Source organism: Saccharomycodes ludwigii, chromosome I (genome assembly GCF_020623625.1).
Source record: "Saccharomycodes ludwigii strain NBRC 1722 chromosome I, whole genome shotgun sequence".
In the NCBI taxonomy this organism is placed as follows: Eukaryota; Fungi; Ascomycota; class Saccharomycetes; order Saccharomycodales; family Saccharomycodaceae; genus Saccharomycodes; species Saccharomycodes ludwigii.
The window spans coordinates 1,673,584-1,690,948 of record NC_060200.1 but is presented as its reverse complement, the minus strand read 5'-3'; the positions used below and the strand labels follow the sequence as shown (position 1 = coordinate 1,690,948).

The following is a 17,365-nucleotide window of genomic DNA, read 5'->3' as shown; positions in this document are numbered from 1 at the left end:
TTTTCCCTGATTGTTTATTCAGATTGAACCTCTTTCAAGAATAGTTTTATGTATACCTATTTTGTCATGTAGAAGAAGGATATTTAACATTTTTTTATCTCGATATTAAGGAAGGAAAAAGGGAAATATATATATATATATATATACATATTAAATAACAAAAAAGACTATTACTATGGAGCATTTGTCTGTTAACCAGTCGATGGGTAGAAGACGTGGTTTGTCTGTTTCAACTGTCACTGAAAATGAGAAAAAAAAAATGGGTGATGTGTTGGATGAACTTAAAGATGATTTACAACTAGTAAAAACCAGCTGGAAAGAAGACTTGAATAAAGACTCAAATCCATTAGAATTGGCTTTACTTCTTTTGGACAACACTTCCGTGGGTCTAGGCCACAGATTTAACGAATTTAAAAGTTTGAAATCAAAGATTGAATACGATTTGCAAAAGACTGTCAACGAACATTATCAAGCGTTTAATTCTAATATTTCATCATATAGAGATTTAGTTCAATTGATATCTAGCTCTCAAGAACAAATCAATACTCTTAGAAATAGAACCGATACAGCAATTGTTAATATAACCAAAAAACACGAATCATTAGAATCCTTGAATGAAGATCACATAAGAAAGTCTAAAGTAATTGAGATATTAAATGCATTGGAAACAATTGTTGCATATCCAGCACAAATAGATAAGGCCATTAATTCCAAGAACTTTTCACAAGCACAAGATCTCTTAAGTAAAAGCTTTAACATTGCAAATGCAAACAATTTATGGAAGTTAAAGGCATGCCAAATTATTAAACAACAATTGGAAATGCAGCAAAAAAATTTGTTTGAATTAATTGTTGAAGAGGTTGAATGTCTAATTTATGTGAAAAATTCAAGAATTTCTGACATTGATGAAATTTTCAACTTTCCAAAATTTAAGAGCAATGACTTTTCTGATTTGGAAAATTATTTTTACCAGATTTCAAATATTGATGTCATTGACAAATCTGAGAAAATTAACGAGTCCTTAGTAATGTTTCTGAAGGAATTGGGGTCACCTGAAAATGCGTTGAATGTTGTTAAGGATGTAGATCAATTGACCACGTATGAAAAAATATACCAATACATGATTGTTATCAATGACATGAATGAACTTCATACTGCCTTGGAAATTTTTTACAATAGAACGACGGAAGAGTTGCACAATGTAATTGTAAAAACAACCGAAAACATTCGACTGGCACATCCTGTGGTGATGAAAATACTTGCCACATTAAGTGATTCTTCTTCCATTTCCACCTCAAGAAATTTAATATATGTTGTGTTAAAAGAATTTTTCTGGGAAATATTCTCCAAGTTTTTATTTGCAGTTCAGGCACATAGGGCTGTTTATGAAATTATGAGATCCTTACAACCTCCAGGTTCCGATGTTGGATATGATTTGGGTGGTATATGGAACAAAATTTTGACGGAGTTGGAAAATTTTTTAGATATCTATGTTAATGACTCAGAAAATGAAGAATCCAGAAGAATAACAGACAAAAGTAATGGCAAAGTTTTAGATAACATTGAAAATGATAAAAAGGATAGTAACAGCAATAAAATTTTTAGTTTAACCAACACTATTGAAGGTTCTTCAAAAGCCAGGGGCCATGCCACTGAGATGAAGAAATTGCTTCAGGATATGTTCCCAGGGTTTTCGAGTTCTACGAACTTTGATACTGAATCTATATATCTAAAGGAAGAAGCATATGAACAAGAGGAAACTTTAGTGAAACCAAGCGCTTTTAATATGAAATTTATTTTGGAGTCTCTATTGTTATTTATTCAAGGTTCTAATAAAGCAATCCCATCATCTTTGTTTCAAAATACCCAGTCACCGCTAGTTTTCTTTGATAATTATATGAAGCATAAATTTTTCAGAATATTGAAGAGAACATTGTATTCTATGTCGAGTTTGAAACTAACAGTTGTTAATCCATATTTGTTAGAACAACTTGACGATGCTAGTGTTGTATTTAAAATTGCAAAAGATTTCAAAGTGTTTTTCCAAGAATTGCTTACAACATTCAATACATCAGAAAACTATAAGCCCCAACTAGCAGATGTTTTTATCTCGTTATTGACAAGGTTCTTTAATTTTTTGAAAAAATTTTTTGTTCAAATTATTTCCAAGAATAGGAACTCGCGTAGTATTTTATCTATATGGGTTGCCGATGAAGAATTAAAGGCAATTACATTGAAACTACAAGATAATCCAGCATCTGATAATAAAGAAGGATTCCATGATCCTGAAACGGATGTAATATTTAAGCATTGCCCCAAATTTTTTGATGAGGAAAATACGTTATTAGAAAGCGACTTGTTATCTTTACCTACCGTTGAAAACATATTACATCTGGTGGAGACTTTGGATTGGCTAACAAGCTGGTTAGACGGATTAAAAAAGGAAGTTACTTATGAGCCAATTTCTCCCAATGTTGATGTTGATATCTTGAAAAGATATTGGACATTTTATGAAAACATGGACTTGGATGAATTAGAGACCAGGGAAGTAACTAAATTTTGTTTGGCTGAAGATAGATCCAAAAATTTTGACAAAACACTTGGAACATACAAAGATTTGTTGAATACCTGCTTGTTATATTTAAGATATGATATACGTGCTAAGTGTATGTATTATATTTCAAAGGCTATTAACAATACTGAGTGGTGCACAGAAACAACCGCTTTGGAAGTTAGTAACTATATTACCTCTTTAGATTCCGAGTTGTATTTAGAGGAAAATATGTTGATCAATACAGTGTCCCAAAGAGAAAGAAATTTTATTTTTAAAGGATTAACCTCGTTCTGTTCTAATGTACTGATTTCTTCATCTCAGTCGATGTCATCTATGAACAGTTTTGGCTATAAGAAGTTGATGAAAAATATAGAAACTTTACAAAAGAGTTTAAGAGGACTAGCAGATGTTTCTAAAGACAAAGGACTGGAATATTGTTTCAAATATTATAATCTTTTTGAGCACAATGAAAATAGGATCATTGATAATTATAATAAGGGCTATTATGATGAATTTTATGATTATAATTTGATTAAAAATATTATTAGGTTGAAATTCAGTGAAAACATTAAGAAACAGGCCTTTGCCAGCCAAAATAAAAATGGGCATAAACAAATTGTGTCTTCATTGTCTGCAAATAAACGATATTCTGAAATCGTTAAGAAATTGAACAAACATTGAAGCAACTAAGATTGGTGGTAATAAATTGAATAATATTGTAATTTTATGTTGCATATTATTATTATTATTATGTTTTATTATTCCCTTTCTTTATATGTGTAATGCTATTGTTATAACTAATTTTTGTAAAATAGCTTGTGTTTTCTCAAGTTTTTTCTACCCTCTATCCCCATTGGCTTGGAAGAAATAACTATCAAACTTAAAACCTTACTGGGAAAAAAAAAAAAAAAAAAAAAAAAAGAAAGAACTTTGTTTCAAGTGCTTATTAGCTGTCTTTTATAGATAATATCCACAAATTAATCATCCAATTCCCATATAACACAATGTCAATTTCGGTATGTAATATTATATGACCGGGTAATAAATAATTTGATATATATAAAAATTTAAATACGCAAAAAGAAAATATTAAATATACGTACAAAAGATTCAATAGAAACTATCAGATTTATCTACCGATTTGTTTACTTTAACTGAGGTATGTCTTTGATTATACAATATTTTTTTGACTAAAACCATGTTATAAAAGATATATAGAGCAAATGTCATCCGTTGAAATAGTTGACTTAGATAATGAAATCAGCTCCAATGAAGACGTAGAAATAGTGACTGAGAGCACTTTAGAAATAGTTGAATTAGGCGATAAGACTAAAAATGATTATATTTCTCAACATAACAATGTCACTAATTTTGATCATCGCTCAGCTTCTATTAACCAAAACCAAGGATCATCCATCTTAAATGGTAAAATTACCAATCAATATTGTAATGCAACTTCCCAGTTAAATGATAGAACCAATTTATCTCATCAAAAAGAGGTTGATCATACCACTCTAGTTTTGCCACTTGATGAATATAATGATATTACACACGATCTTTCTTATTCAACCAACCTTCAAAACACAGATAACAAAAAAGCATGTATCACTGTTGGGCACAAGACTTATTTGAACAATCGCTTGAGTAAAGGTTTATTTGGAGATTCTAAAGCAAAAAATAGATTCAATAATGACAATGCTAAACAATCAGAAATAACAAGTATATCTGTAAGTAGTGCCAACATAACTATAGGTAACGAAAAAAATGATAATGATATCACTATCCCAAGCATTAGTAACGTTAACAGATTGAAAAACAATGTCAATTTATCAATGACCTTATCCGAAGAAATTTCCTGTAACTTTGTAGATGATACCCATCTTACAAAAGGATCTAATAGTTCCCATACAGAAATGAGTAATTTGTCTGTTCCATCAAGTCCTTTGCTTGAAAATTCAAGTTTCAATAATATTTTGCAATCGCCCAAAATTTCAGCAAAAAATAGTTGCGCAAACTCCAGTACTCACATCCAGAACGCTTTCAATAACAAGCGGAAATTGTTAGATCTTAGTTTTGAGGACATCAATACTCTTTCCCGTAATGAAAAACAATATTTATCAGTTAAAAAGAAATCGAAAAACTCATCTGCGATAGACATGATATCATCTGAGTGTAGCGAACTTTGTGAACTGCAAGAAAAAAATGTTCATAATAAAAAAGGTTGTATTCCTTCGTGGAGAAAAGACTATAGTATGGAACAACGTAATTTAAATTTTGGTCATAGTGATTCCAACTCTGACGAAAGTATTACTAGTCCAAATGAAATGGAAGTAATGAATTTTTCAATGCATAAGAAACTTGCGGGGATAAAAAAACCAACATCTTTGAGACCTTTTACTGACTCTGCCAAAAGAAAAGTTGGAATCTGTGATTCTTTAAGTACAGGAAGTAGCTCTGATGATGAGCATTATAAACTAATGAACGAATTGAGACATAGAAAGGAACGTGAAAAGGAGACAAAAGACTTACCGCATATTAGACATACAAATGGAATGAACAAAATTAAGAAAAAGCCAGACAATGATGTGCTACACGGTAGCTTATCGTTTATGAGGAACAATGCACCAAAAGGGACAAGCCATGATTTTATCAAGAGTTGTGACAAAAAATCAACACCATCTGGATTTAGAAGTTCATCAACTAGAAACAGTGACGATGAATATGATAAAGCCTTTGGTTTGTTTGACGGTATTTCAGTCGGAAAGAAAAATATGACACCACCAACCTCTGCAGCTTCGAAAAAAGGGACTGATAAAGAGTCCTTGAAAATTGATCTTTTAGAGATGAGTTTACATACCAAAAATAATGCTTCTAATATTTCTGATGGTTTGGGAAAAGGCTGCTTTTTGGATCACAAGGTTAAAAGAACTTTGGCTGGAGGGATCAGTGATGGTGGTAGCAAGTTATTAGCTTCAGCTGAGCCACTTGCAAATTATAATTTTATTGCACATGCTAGGGCATATTCGGATGAAGAGTGTAAGAACATATTAGCTGGCCTTAATCAAAATCCCGTTTTGAGGAAAAAGTTAACGGATGTTAACAGAGTGAAAAGGGACAATGAAGAGATATTTTCAGAAATTGTAATGGAATTTAATCCGAAAGTTCTTCTAACTTTCAAGGAAAATGATGTTGATTTAAGTAGTGTTGTTCCGTGTAAAGTTAGAGAACATTACGATACTAACAGACCATCCATTAAATTTAAAAGAGCAGTTACCTCAATATACGATTTAACGCATGACATTTTTTTCCCCTGTGCAGAAAAAGTTGTTGAAGAACAGTTTATAATATTGTTTTATGATGCTGTTGATTTTTTTGAACGGTATGCCAATGAAAAAGTTTCAATTTTACATGAATTCAGATATCTTCAAAAAAGGTACATGAGGGTTGTTATTATTTTAAATAAATTCAAAGCCTTCAAAAGACTTTTAAGTAATAATATTAACAAAAAATATATTGAAAGCGTTAGAAATGCCTTGAGTTCTGTGGAAAAGGAGGGGTCCTCTCTGACTAATATGAATAAGGATAGAAAGAGGGGAAACCCAGGAAAAGAAGATTTAAATTTGGAACCTGATGATTTAGGTGCAATTCTAAATGAATTGATGGTTAATTGTGGCGTACATGTTTTCCCTACGGTCAATCATTTAGATTTCATAGAATGGATAAAACACATCGTACTGATCATTGGTCGATCAAGGTATGATCCACTAGTGAAAAACATAGATTACGCGCATATTAATGTAAAATCTGGACAGGACCCTAAAAACGTTCTTGAGAAATCGTTGGAGCAATTAAATTTAATAACAACAGCTAAAGCAAAGAGGGTTACAAATCTATATCCATCATTCCAATCCTTGTTAGATGGTGTCTTAAAAGGGGATTTGAAAAATGGACCCGACGGCAAATCTCTAATGACTGGAAATGCAGCTGACGCATTAAAAGTATTGCTCTCATCCAATAACCCTGACGAAATTATTTATGCCCATTAAATAGATAAATGGTAAATTAAAAATTAAAAATTAAAAATTAAAAATTAAAAATTAAAAATTAAAAATTAAAAATTAAAAATTAAAATTACAAAATAGATAAATATTTGCCTAGCTATGCAAGCATACATATACATAAACACTTATTTTTAAAATCTGTGACGTTTAATAAATACCATTTTGTAATACGTACTGTACAATAGAATAATAACCCAGCTTAGATTTCTTAGCAACGAAAGGCTAACAGATAAATCATTGCACGTTACTTTAAATGTTAGTAATAATAATTTTCATTATATGAAAATAGACAAAGTTAAAAATGGGGATTAAAGTGTGCATTATATTTTCAATACTTGCTTTAAAATTTGATAATCATCTTCGTTTAAACGATCTTTCAATGGTTCGATGGAAATAATTTTTTTTTGTAAATCGTCCGTTTCCTCTTCGGTAAATTTAATGCCGTTACTAATTAAATGTGCCAATATATTCAAAATTCTGTCCAACACATAAATGTTTGTTTCATTAGGTGTCAGCGACCTAATACATGCAGCTAATATGTTCTGGCATCTTAGTTCACTGACAAATTCTTCATTTACAGTGGCGGTAGCCAACATAGCGCTAACTAAGGAAAGTGCTCTTAGCTTCAACTTTGGATTCTCTGGAGTTTCATTTAAGGCATCTGCTGTTAAGTTAATACCCTTTAGTGAAATAAATTTATTTAGAATTTCTACGTTGTGTCTTACCAAGCATGTAATAGCAAAAAAAGCTTTAATACGAACTGAACTTGGCTGTTCTTTATTATCTTTGGCAAGATCCATAATTTTTATTAGGCCAGTTTCATAGCTCATAAAATCATTTTGTGTTGTTTGATTATTTTGGACAGCACTTCCTATCGTTGATAACGCACATGCACGCAACTCATCATCTTTATCATCTAAAACTTTGATCAAAGGCTCCCATAGTTTTAGGTTTTTCATCAAGTTAGCGTTATCCAGGTTTTCAATTAGCATTTCAAAATTCTCAAATGCGATTAATTTGTTATCCACCGTGGCATCTGGATTGGAGATAACAGCCATGGCATGCTTCATTAATTCTGGTTCACTTGGTCCACCAAGTCCGAATAGCTCAGCTAAAGCTTTTGGGTCTGGTTGGTCGTGAGTTTTTCCATCTTCATTCTTTTGAGTATTAGCAATTGACCACTGAAGTAATTTTTCCATTTTCCCGCTCATTTTTTTCTTTTCTTTTCTTTTCTTTTCTTTTCTTTTCTTTTATTGATGTTAAAATTACTTTTTTAGTTTTGTCTTGCCTTTTAATAATTCATCTATTGTATAGAAATCTAAAAAAAATTCAGAAAATCGGGGGAAATGATGATCTATTTTTATTTTTTCTCTTTCCATATATATAAATTGCAGTTATTTAAACATTTAGCCTGAGTCCAAATTAATAAAAAAAGCAAAACTTTTCCCAAATTTTTGTAGTTCGAGAATTTTCTAGAATTAAATACAAATTAATAAACACCTGTGCATTTTACAATCACGTGTATTATCTCATCATTATCACTTATCATTTTCTTTCCTTTTCTTTCCTTTTCTTTCTATTTTATTTATTCCCCCCCCAACTAAAAGAAACGAGTTCATTTTGAATCAACCTTTAAACTAACCAAAAAAAAATTTACTTGCAAGCTAAAAAAATACTATATATATAACTTTAAGCTGTTAATTTGTAAATACCTGTACATATATGACAAGAAGGGGGAAATTATCAAAATTATAAATAAACAACTAACTTCAGAACCATGTATACCGCCTTTACACAAGTTATAGTTGATCAAGATGAGACACCGTTCAGTGACAAAATTACGTTGCCGCATGAAGTTTTAACCCATCTTCTTGAGGTGCAAAAAAGAGACTTTGATTTTACAAAACCTATAATATTGGAATTAATATCAACAACTGCTGAGGGTTCCATATATAGTAAATGCGTTTGTGGTGTTAAGGAGTTCAGTTTGGATTCTCCGGATGTTATTAAATTGCCACTCTCTGTGTTTTTATCCCTAAGTTTGGATAAGCTGGACAAAAATAGTTTCGTTTTAAATTATAGGGTTTTAGACAGTGTGCCAAATGGCTCAGATATATCATTAGAACCATTGGGTGAAATCTACTATAGTAATTTTTTATCCAACATGAGAGGATATATCGATACGGAACGTGTTGACTTGTATACCGCAGATATAATTTTTGACGAAGGTTATGTGAAAAGCTTTTTAGAGGCACGATTGAATAATGCATACACAGTCTTATCTACAAATAATAATATTTTGTTGGTATCCAAAGCACCCAATGGTCAAAAATCAGAAAGATTCTATAAATTCAAAATCAAAAGCTTAAAACCGGCTGATACAATTTGCATAGTTAACACCGATTTAAATTTAGATATTATTCATAGTGTTAGAGTTCCAGCCAAATCTGTTGAAGGTCACATGAACGATGAGCTTATGGAGTCAATTCCTCTAAACCAACCTATTGAAGATGTTGCTTCATCTAAGTTTTCACAAAAAATTATTGAAATTAAACTGGATGAAGTCGTAGATGACATTGTAGCTGAGAACATATATGTGCTGAAGCATCTTGAAAATGGATCAAATTACAATTTAACTATTTTAGGAAACAATCTTGATGAATCGTTCCAATTGGCCGTAGGTATCAGCCAGCTAACATCAGAAACATCATTTTTAGCATCAACGATTACTGGTTCCAGCTTGAAAATCAATAGGAATGTTTGTGAGGATAGAAGAATTAGATTACCCGAACCTTCTGCTAATTTGATATACTATATCAAGCCTATCATTAGAGACAATTTGAAGCATGATTTTTCCAAATACAGTTTTATTATAAACCAAGCTGACAAAGTTGATATTCAAGATGTTCCACCCCCGATGAATTCAAAGTTATGTGCGAATTGCAATACTTTCATTCCCATAACTTCCTTCCAAATGCACGAGATCCGGTGTTTAAGAAACTCACACAAATGTGCTGAATGTGGTAAGTTGTATTTCAACGTTTTAAACTATGGAAAGTTAAAAAATACCCATTGGCATTGCAATATTTGTGGGTGTAACGGCGAAACAAAGGAATGTTATGAAAATCACTCATATTGGATGCATGAGAAAGTGGAGTGCAGCCAATGTGAGACAAACATGGTTTTTAATAATAGGATTGAATTAAGTCAGCATAGACACACCGACTGCCCTTCCAGTCTACATTTTTGTAAATTTTGCCATTTATTAGTACCACGCGAAGAACCAACCGTAGAGTCTAGATACTTAGGTATTTCCTACCATGAATTTAAATGTGGTTCAAAGACTGTTGAGTGCTATAAATGTGGTAAAATTGTGAAAATGTTTGATTTGGATTCACATTTAAGTTATCACGATTACGAAAGAAAAGAGAATGCACTCAGGTGCCAATTAAAGAAATGTGCTAATATCAACTGTTGCAATGTTATAACAAACAACACGCCTCAATGGAATAATATGTATGGTTTATGTAATACATGCTACGGTCCTTTTTATACCACCGAAATTGATAGAGATGGTAAAAAATTTATAAACAAGTTAGAAAGAAAATATATGATCCAATTGACAAGAGGGTGTGGTTTTGGATTTTGTAAGAATCCCGAATGTAAGTCGTCAGGCTTATTTGCCTCAAATATACCCACAAAGGATATTTTTAATCATGTTCAAAAAGATTTATTATCTGATCTAACCAATTTTTCGTTATGCGTTGATGAAAGCAGAACTAAAAGGAAAATGCTGGCCGCTTTTATAGAAGAAGGTGGTAATGGTGAATACAGCACTGAATGGGTTTATAAAGCTGTAACTGATTCTAAATCTAAAGACGTTAATGTTATCGAAAAATGGTTGAATGATAACGCTATAACCAATAAAGAACTGGTGAAACCTGTATGTTAAATGTACAACCCGTAATATTTTATAGAGCTTTATATATATATATTTACGACAAGTTAATAAACTTATATTAGCTATTTGACACCTAACTGAGGGGCATTGATACTGTGTGCTTCTAGTTTACTATTATTGTCAGCCATAAATTTGTCTAATTTATAAACAAAATCCATTCCAACGGTTTTCAATTCATCAATTTGCCTCCTAGACGATTTGACAAATTTAGATGTGATAACAGGTTCTGTATATAAAACCTTTTCTAATAATTCAAAATGCAAATCGATTTCATCGCTAACCCATGCCGCCAAAGTGGATGATAACATATTGAAATCACTGTTTCTAAATAACTCATTAAATATAACAACCGCTTTTTTGATTATCTGAAAACGAATAATGGTAATTTCTAGAATATAAAGATCTGTATTTAAAAAAGTACTACTAACCCTTATACCTAAATCTTTGATGTAGTTTGACCTATTAGTTAAAAACAGATCCAAAACTTGGTATGCTGGAACATCTAGAAACAATAAATATTTAACGCCATCTGTAATAACAGTCAAATCCATTAATTCATTGTTTAGATTGGACATCAATTTGTCAATTACCAATTGCTTTGTTTCATCCAACTTTACTTTGGTGGCGTTTCTTAATATTTCGTCTTTATCGTCTAATTTGTAATTCTTGTTGATTGTAGTCAGAATACCCATGGCTTGATCAATGGTTCTCACAACATCTTTAAAATTCTTTCTTGATAAATATATACCAATATTTCCAATCATGTCATCTGCCTGTTTTATTTGATAGGTACCAGAATTTGTATCACGTGATTTAGTAATAGAGTTAATTGAGATACTAACATTTTGCATTAATGCAAAATCATCCTTTTTCGCGGGACTCAGATTTAAAACTGGATTGGTTCCATAACTAGGAGTTCTGCCATGAGATGATTTTCTAGGACTGACAGAACTTGAAACAACCGGAGTGTTGCCAGTTACATTTTGTAAATAAAGAAGTGAATCGCGTATTTTTTTTGCATTTTCCTCTTCATGCTGCGCGAATTCTTGAATTTCATCCTTTGCTGATCTGATACAACTTAGAACACGTGTGTACTCCTTTCCCTTTCTACACTGATATACAAAAATGCCCTTATTATTACCAAAAGAAACCGACAATCTATTATCTTTCTCGTTTGGAAGACACTTTACATCTCTTAACAAGCCATATTGAATAACATACAAATTTGGTTCATCTGATGCATTGTGTATAATGTCACTTGATGTTGTAGTTGTTATGGCATCGGTGTTACCGTTATTTACAAATTTTCTCGAAGCAACCAATAGAAGATCATTCAACACAATAAGATGAACGTTATATAATGGCTTTAAAGTAGCTACATTAATTTCAAACCAATCACTGCTTTCAGTTAAAATATGACGCCCGGTAATTGCAGGTGCGTATTTTTGAGCACCTTCAACATGCTTCCACAATACATTCAACTCATTTTCCCATATCTTTTCTAGCATATAAACGCTTGTCCTATCTTTGCGATTTTTCATATCAGTGCTTGAAAATTGCTGTTGTTCTAATTCTAACATATTTTGTTTTGGCGTAGTGGGCTGCGGTAACATAGTACTTTGCAGCTTACTTGCAGTTGCCAATTTTTTTGTGGCGATTTTCTTGAAATCTTTTAAAACATCATTCAATTCATCAATATTTGTCCTTAATTTTTTCAATTCAACTGTTGCAGTGTTTAATTCTTTGTTAACCACTAGAATTTCTTTATAACTTTTGTCGATATTGTCTTTGATTTCATCACTAACTTCATTAGATAATTGATTTAAACTTGTGGTAAAATTATCAATTTCTCTAGCAGTGGCATCCCCCAAACTGTCACTGACAAAATTTTTGGCTTGAAAATTTTTATCACCAAGCAATTTTCTAAGAATATTCGGATTATATGATGTTTTTTGTCTATTCACAATGGGACTCGTAGCACTGATAGAATAATCTCCCAATTTATTCTTACTGTCTATATCTCCTGTTACATTGGTATAGATATTGCTAGGCAATGCTGGTGCTGTGTTTAAATCAATATTTGGAACGGCTGCTTCTTTTGATAAGTGGATAGACAACCTTCTTTGCATTAAACTGCCGACTTTCTTTCTCTGTTCTGTGTTAATTTCAGGAACTTTCATTTGATCATATGGTTTGGATATTAATTCATTGTTGTTATTTTTTTTCTTTGTGGTATGTTTAAGTCCATTATTGTTGGTGTTGGCATTAACAGTTGTGTTGCTGTTGGTATAATTGTTTGATTCATGTTGCTTTTGACTTTTTTTCCAATTACTACGATGTGTAGCCTTTTTTAACGATTTCATTGTTTTGTTGATAATTGTAGAAAATCACTTGTATTGCGGTTAAATATCTGTGTTTTAGTTACTCTTTAATTAAATGGAATTATTCTAATTTATGCAAGAAAGGGGAGGTATCCCATTTAAAGATTTAGAGTGAAATTCGAGTATTAAAAGAAACAACAAATAGAAACCCAAAAAAAAAAAGAGGGAAAAAAAGATGTATATATATGTAAATATGATTTGTACTATAAACATGAGATATTATTTGCTATAGTTATTGCATTTGGTCCGGGTACGCATGTTCTTAGAGAAAGAAAAAAATAAAAATGAAAATGAAAAACAATTGAATTATTTACTCAAACTTGTGTGCCATTTCCATTTCCATTTTTTTTTTTTAACTTTTTCCTTTCTTTCAACCTGAAAAGTATATAAAACAAATTCCTACTCTTTCCCTTTTTCTCTTTTTTTTACTTACATACTTATACATACTTATCCTAAACTTACTAATATAAAAACAAAACAAAAACATGAGTTTAACTAGTGAGGAACTTAATTATTTGATATATCGTTATTTACAAGAGACAGGCCATGAAGTATCATCATTAGCATTACAAGAGGAAACTCGTGTTTTAGAGTTTGAGAAAAAGTTTAAAGAACGTATCCCATTGGGCTGTTTAGTATCCCTAGTTCAGAAAGGTATATTATATACAGAAAGTGAATTGCTGGTCAGGTATGATGGTAAAGTTATGCCTGTTGATCCAGAAAATTACAAGAAAAATTTTACATTAGCACAAGCATTACAAGTAGATAAGGAACAATTTCCTGAGATATCAAATACAGGTAGATTTGCATTAGAAAATGATTCAGAAGCCGAAGAGGAGAAACTTAAAGAGGGAAAGGACGAGGAAAACTCACAAATAATTGATGGAACACATAAAGCTGGAAATAGCGACGAAGATGAGGGTTTTATTAAAGCATTGGAAAGTATCTTTTCCTATGGCTCAAGTAACGCCTGTGAATGGTCAGGCAGCTATTTTGCATGGAGCGAAAAAACACCAACGAATTCTGCCAAGATTGTCCGTTTAAAATCAAATAAAGAATTTTCAGTACCAACAGTACTAACTTATCCTACTGTAGGCAAAAGCACAGATACGGCGTCCAACAATACCAGCAATAATCTAGCCGGTGAAATAACGGCCATTTCTTGGTCTAGGTCTGGAGATAGGTTATTGACAGGTGTAGAAAGTGGTGGAATAAGGTTGTGGACTTTGGACGGAAAATTAAGTAATATATTCAATATGCACAAGGCGCCTATTATAACGATGAAATGGAGCGATACGGGGATGCATTGTATCACCATGGATGTTGATAATGTCACAATAGTGTGGAACACTTTAACAGGTTCTCCGGTTCAACATTTTGATTTAAAGGAAGTTATTAATAACTTTGGAGAAAGTCTAGGTATAGATTGTGAATGGATAGAAAAAGACAAATTTGTTATACCAGGGTTAAATGGTGCTATTTTACTATTTCAAATAAATAATTCTAATGAACCAATTGGAAGATTGTTAGGGCATAGTAAAACAATAACATGCCTATCGTATAACGAGAGTAATAAGCTATTATTGAGTTCATCTGACGATAATACTATAAGAATATGGCGAGGACATAATTCGAATGCTAGTCACTGTTTGATGGGGCATTCACAAGGGGTTGTTAACGCCTCATGGATGAAAAACAATGATAAAATTATATCTTGCTCCTTGGATGGGAGTGTAAGATGTTGGACTATTTTAAAGGATGGAGCAGGTGATATTGCAGCAAAAGATGGTGGCGCAAATAATTACGCCAACAATAATAATGCAATGTTTGCCTGTTCTTTAATAGATGATATTCCCATTGTGTACGGTTGCATATCGCCTGATAAGTCAATGTATTGTGTAGGTAGGTTGGATGGACAGGTTATTGTTTATAACTTGGAGTTGTTGAAGAAAAATATGGAAGAATTAGAAAATATTGTGTCCAAGAAAACCACTAATGATGCCATTACTGTACCGTTAGAAATACCCATTAAGGCTGAATATTCTGTACCAATAAGTAAGCCAAATAATTATGTCTGTGCTATTTCATGGTGTGAAACTAATGATTTACTTTCTGTATCATATGCTGAAAATCAAAGCTATGTTTTTCGATTGTAATATATAAATAATGATAGTAGTTATGAAAATCTCATTATTTTTATTTTTTCTTTCTTTCTTTCTTTCTTTTTAATAAACTCTTTTCTGCATAAGTAAAATGTATTATATCTTGGGTTTAAAAATATGTTATACTATAACCATGATTTATTATTATTACTATTATTATTATTATTATTATTATTGTGATAACTATTGTGATAAATTGTATTTGTTTATACGCAGACTTTTAAAACTGTATGATAATAAAAAAAAATAATAAAAAAATAATAAAAAAAAAATTAAAAAAAATAAAAATAAATTTGACCGAATTTAACCATTGGTATTTTAACTATCTTAATCTATAAAATAATTACTTACTTTTAAGAACACAAACATCATATGAGATTAATCACTTTTATAATCCAACTCAACCTTTATTTTCTACAATCATGGATGCCATTAGTGATCCTACTTTTTTCCACTCTAAATTGAAACATCAAGTTTCTGAAGAAACTCCATCATTATTAACGGTTATATTAGATACAAATCCAAGTGTATGGGGCTTTGAAAATGAGGAATCTAATTTACTAGAGGCACTAAAATCAGTTATTGTATTTTTAAATGCACATTTAGCTTTCAATAGCGCTAATCAAGTTGCTGTTATTGCAGCTTATTCTAATGGTGTCAAATATTTATTTCCTAGGGATAAAACCAAAGTTTCTGAAACATCAAATGGTAAAGATATTAAAACAAAATTGAACATTATAGATAGCAAAATGTATACACAATTTAGAAAAGTTGATGAAGCTGTATTAGAAGAATTATATAACTTATTTGAAATGGAACAAAAATTATACACCGACATGAAAAACAACGACAATAAAGATAGCAATACCAAGTTTGTCAAAAGTAGTTTGGCAGGCGCATTAAGTTCAAGTTTAACTTATGTGAATAGAATTCTAAAAGAAAATTTAAATTTAAAATCACGCATTTTAATAGTCTCCAGTGGGTCAAAAAATGAAAGACAGAGCGAAGTGTTTCAATACATTCCGATTATGAATTGTATTTTTACGGCATCCAAGTTAAAATGTCCTATAGATGTAGTAAAAATCGGTGGTAATCCACAGGCCACATTCTTACAACAGGCCACGGATGCCACTAATGGTGTTTATTTGCATGTGGAATCTACCAAGGGATTGATACAGTATTTATCAACGGCCATGTTTATAGATCCAACTTTGAGAAGGATTATAGTGAAACCCAATCAGGGCATAGTTGATTTTAGGACTTCTTGTTTTTTAACCGGTAAAGTTGTAGCTATTGGATTTGTTTGTAGTGTTTGTTTATGTGTTTTGTCTGTTATACCATCAGGGAATAGATGTCCCGCATGTGATTGTGAATTTGACGAAAAAATCATTAAAAAGATGAAAAGAAAACCTATTGGCAAGAATGGGAATGGTGGAGTGTCTACAAATAGGATTAATAAACAAGCTAAGAAATGATAATGATTTCGTTGAATGTTGTTATCATTTATATTCATACACACAATGACTTTTTTTTTTTCAATTATTTAATAAGAGTTAATTATCATATCTGGTTTTAAAAAATATATAAAGCATATGATCTTTATGGCATGTTAAAAAATGGATTTTCCTCTCTTCCTTTGTAGTAAACATTTTCTTACAACCTTGATCGAAACATTTAACTCTCTTTCGTTTGTAATTAAATGGATCATGATTTTCCTCTATGTGTAAATTAAGTATGAAATCATTAATGAAATTCTTGTGACAGGCTTCACAAAGAAATTCATGATATGTTTCAAAATGTTCCTCATAAAATTCTTTGCGAATATTAATATTATTGCAATCATCGAGTTGACATCTTATGTAACTATTATTATCAACACTAGACAAAGTATTATTTACTTTCTCTTCAGATCGAGTTCTCTTTTTCCTTAAATGATTAATATTTTGCATTATCTTCTATATATATGTTAAAAAAAAAAAATTAGGGAGTAAAAGGGAACTTTATTAATATCAACAATACAGTTTAGGGATCTTGGCTGTGAGGATATTAAAAGTCTTTAGCTTTCATTCCATTATGATTATAATTATTATACTTGAATGTTTTTCTTTATGTATTTGAAATTATGTACTTATGTACGCGAATTTAATCAAATGAAAATTAAAAACGTTACAGAAAAAAACAAACAAACAAACAAAAAAAAAAAAAAAAAAAAAATTTTAATTGATTCGTTTTTTTGGTAAAAAAAA

The 17,365-nt window shown here is 31.1% G+C and overlaps 8 protein-coding genes across 8 annotated transcripts; 5 read left to right on the top strand and 3 right to left on the bottom strand.

Moving 5' to 3' along the window:
• Nucleotides 1–175: 175 nt before the first annotated feature.
• On the top strand, nucleotides 176–3,235 carry SEC8 (exocyst subunit SEC8; the record flags this gene model as incomplete). Its single annotated transcript, XM_046081299.1, has 1 exon — nucleotides 176–3,235. The coding sequence occupies one exon, from the start codon at nucleotides 176–178 to the stop codon at nucleotides 3,233–3,235; it is 3,060 nt and encodes a 1,019-aa protein (XP_045937035.1).
• Nucleotides 3,236–3,777: 542 nt separating this feature from the next.
• On the top strand, nucleotides 3,778–6,600 carry MMS4 (Mms4p; the record flags this gene model as incomplete). Its single annotated transcript, XM_046076994.1, has 1 exon — nucleotides 3,778–6,600. The coding sequence occupies one exon, from the start codon at nucleotides 3,778–3,780 to the stop codon at nucleotides 6,598–6,600; it is 2,823 nt and encodes a 940-aa protein (XP_045937034.1).
• A 335-nt stretch (nucleotides 6,601–6,935) lies between these two features.
• Nucleotides 6,936–7,826, bottom strand: FES1 (Hsp70 nucleotide exchange factor FES1; the record flags this gene model as incomplete). Its single annotated transcript, XM_046081298.1, has 1 exon — nucleotides 6,936–7,826. One exon carries the CDS (start codon nucleotides 7,824–7,826, stop codon nucleotides 6,936–6,938), a length of 891 nt encoding a protein of 296 aa, XP_045937033.1.
• A 566-nt stretch (nucleotides 7,827–8,392) lies between these two features.
• Nucleotides 8,393–10,567, top strand: SCDLUD_000716 (uncharacterized protein; the record flags this gene model as incomplete). The annotated part of the gene is made up of 1 exon (XM_046076914.1): nucleotides 8,393–10,567. One exon carries the CDS (start codon nucleotides 8,393–8,395, stop codon nucleotides 10,565–10,567), a length of 2,175 nt encoding a protein of 724 aa, XP_045937032.1.
• A 71-nt stretch (nucleotides 10,568–10,638) lies between these two features.
• EXO84 (exocyst subunit EXO84) lies at nucleotides 10,639–12,939 on the bottom strand (the record flags this gene model as incomplete). The annotated part of the gene is made up of 1 exon (XM_046081297.1): nucleotides 10,639–12,939. The coding sequence occupies one exon, from the start codon at nucleotides 12,937–12,939 to the stop codon at nucleotides 10,639–10,641; it is 2,301 nt and encodes a 766-aa protein (XP_045937031.1).
• Nucleotides 12,940–13,442: 503 nt separating this feature from the next.
• On the top strand, nucleotides 13,443–15,113 carry SIF2 (Sif2p; the record flags this gene model as incomplete). Its single annotated transcript, XM_046081296.1, has 1 exon — nucleotides 13,443–15,113. One exon carries the CDS (start codon nucleotides 13,443–13,445, stop codon nucleotides 15,111–15,113), a length of 1,671 nt encoding a protein of 556 aa, XP_045937030.1.
• A 428-nt stretch (nucleotides 15,114–15,541) lies between these two features.
• Nucleotides 15,542–16,594, top strand: TFB4 (TFIIH/NER complex subunit TFB4; the record flags this gene model as incomplete). Its single annotated transcript, XM_046081295.1, has 1 exon — nucleotides 15,542–16,594. The coding sequence occupies one exon, from the start codon at nucleotides 15,542–15,544 to the stop codon at nucleotides 16,592–16,594; it is 1,053 nt and encodes a 350-aa protein (XP_045937029.1).
• Nucleotides 16,595–16,672: 78 nt separating this feature from the next.
• On the bottom strand, nucleotides 16,673–17,068 carry SCDLUD_000712 (uncharacterized protein; the record flags this gene model as incomplete). Its single annotated transcript, XM_046076926.1, has 1 exon — nucleotides 16,673–17,068. One exon carries the CDS (start codon nucleotides 17,066–17,068, stop codon nucleotides 16,673–16,675), a length of 396 nt encoding a protein of 131 aa, XP_045937028.1.
• Nucleotides 17,069–17,365: the final 297 nt, after the last annotated feature.